The sequence below is a fragment of the Salvelinus sp. IW2-2015 genome, unplaced genomic scaffold, assembly GCF_002910315.2.
Source record: "Salvelinus sp. IW2-2015 unplaced genomic scaffold, ASM291031v2 Un_scaffold2147, whole genome shotgun sequence".
Taxonomy (NCBI): Eukaryota; Metazoa; Chordata; class Actinopteri; order Salmoniformes; family Salmonidae; genus Salvelinus; species Salvelinus sp. IW2-2015.
Window position 1 is genome coordinate 159140 of NW_019943479.1, and position 2367 is coordinate 161506.

Consider the following 2367-nt stretch of genomic DNA (forward strand, 5'->3'; position numbering starts at 1 on the left):
CCACAGGTCAAAGGTTAATATGTTTACCTTCTTCCCACAGGACAACGGTTAATGTTTACCTCCTTCCCACAGGTCAAAGGTTAATATGTTTACCTCCTTCCCACAGGTCAAAGGTTAATATGTTTACCTCTTTCCCACAGGTCAAAGGTTAATATGTTTACCTCCTTCCCACAGGTCAACGGTTCCGTTACACGTACTATGACGAGGCTCAAGGAGAGATCCACAGATCGATTGAACACCTTGATAAAATGGTAAACACATTGTGATATTCAGGTCTTTCTAGGCAGTAACATGAAAGATGTCTATACACACCATCATATCTGTTTTTATATATTCCCGGACTCTGACATTGCTTGTTCTAATATTTCTATATTTCTTAATTCCGTTCTCTTCTGTTTTTTGGGATTTGCTCATATTGTTAAGTATTTACTGCACTGTTGAAGCTAGGAACATAAACGTTTCGCTACACCTGCAATAACATATGTAAAATACACTACTTGACCAAAAGTATGTGGACACCTGCTCGTCAAACATCTCATTCCAAAATCATGGGCATTAATATGGAGTTGGTCACCCCTTTTCTGCTATTACAGCCACCACTCTTCTGGGAAGGTTTTCCACTAGATGATGGAACATTACTGAGGAGACTTGCTACCATTCAGCCTCAAGAGCATTAGTGAGGTCGGCACTGATTTTGGGCGATTAAGTCTGGCTCACAGTCGACGTTCCAAATTCATCCCAAAGGTGTTCGATGGGGTTGAGGTCAGGGCTCTGTGCAGACCAGTCAAGTTCTTACACACCGATCTCGACAAACTGTTTCTGTATGGACCTCGCTTTGTGCACCGGGGCATCGTCATGCTGAAACTGGAAAGGGCCTTCCCCAAACTGTTGCCACAAAGTTGGAAGCACAGAATCATCTAGAATGTCATTGTATGCTGTAGTATTAAGTTCCCTTCACTGGAACTAAGGGGCCTGAACCATGAAAAACAGCCCCAGACCATTAACCCTCCTCCACCAAACTTTACAGTTGGCACTATGCTTTCGGGCAGGTGGTGTTCGCCTGGTATCCAAACCCAGATTTGTCCATCTGACTGCCAGATGGTGATGCGTGATTCATCACTCCAGAGAAGATGTTTCCAGAGTCCAATGGCGGCGAGCTTTACACCGCTTCAGCCAACGCTTGGCATTGCGCATGGTGATCTTAGGCTTGTGTGCAGCTGCTCAGCCATGGAAACCCATTTCATGAAGCTCCAGACGAACAGTTCTTGTGCTGACGTTGCTTCCAGAGTCAGTTTGGAACTCTGTAGTGAGTGTTGCAACTGAGGACAGACCATTTTTATGCGCTTCAGCATTTGGCGGTCCTGTTCTGTGAGCTTGTGTGGCCACTTCGCGGCTGAGCCATCATTGCTCCAAGACTTTTCCACTTCATATTTGAGATTCTTCCAAGTAGCCACCCTTTGCCTCCTTGATGACAGCGTTGCACACTCTTGACATTCTCTCAACCAGCTTCACCTGGAATGCTTTTCCTTGTTGGCTGCTTTTCCTTCACTCTGCGGTCCAACTCATCCCAAACCAGCTCAATTGGGTTGAGGTCGGGTGATTGTTGAGGCCAGGTCATCTGATGCAGCACTCCATCACTCTCCTTCTTGGTCAAATAGGCCTTACATAGCCTGAAGGTGTGTTGGGTCATTGTCCAGTTGAAAAACAAATGATAGTCCCACTAAGCGCAAACCAGATGTGATGGCGTATCGCTGCAGAATGCTGTGGTAGCCATGCTGGTTAAGTGTGCTTTGAATTCTAAATAACTCACAGACAGTCACACCTCCTCCTCCATGCTTCACGGTCACGGTGGGAAATACACATGCGGAGATCATCCGTTCTGCGTCTCACAAAGACACAGTGGTTGGAACCAAAAATCTCACATTTGCACTCATCAGACCAAATGACAGATTTCCACCGGTCTAATGTCCATTGCTCGTGTTTCTTGGCCCAACAAGTCTCTTCTTATTGGTGTCCTTTAGTAGTGGTTTCTTTGCAGCAATTTTACTATGAAGGCCTGATTCACGCAGTCTCCTCTGAACAGTTAATGTTGAGATGTGTCTGTTACTTGAACTCTGTGAAGCATTTATGTCGGCTGCAATTTCTGAGTCTGGTAACTCTAATGACCTTATCCTCTGCAGCAGATGTAACTCTGGTTCTTCCTTTCCTGTGGCTGGTAACTCTAATGAACTTATCCTCTGCAGCAGAGGTAACTCTGGGTCTTCCTTTCCTGTGGCTGGTAACTCTAATGAATGAACTGTATCCCTCTGGCAGCAGAGGTAGCGTCTGGGTTTCGCTTTCCTGTGGCTGGTAACATCTAATGACCTT

At 45.6% G+C, this 2367-nt stretch overlaps 1 protein-coding gene across 1 annotated transcript in view; it reads left to right on the plus strand.

The window, feature by feature from the left end:
* Positions 1 to 2367, plus strand: part of memo1 (mediator of cell motility 1) — a 42529-nt gene that overhangs the window by 36090 nt on the left and 4072 nt on the right. The window contains exon 8 of the mRNA XM_070440038.1: positions 175 to 251. Coding sequence (XP_070296139.1) covers positions 175 to 251 — 77 coding nt within the window. The remainder of the gene's footprint in view (positions 1 to 174; positions 252 to 2367) is intronic.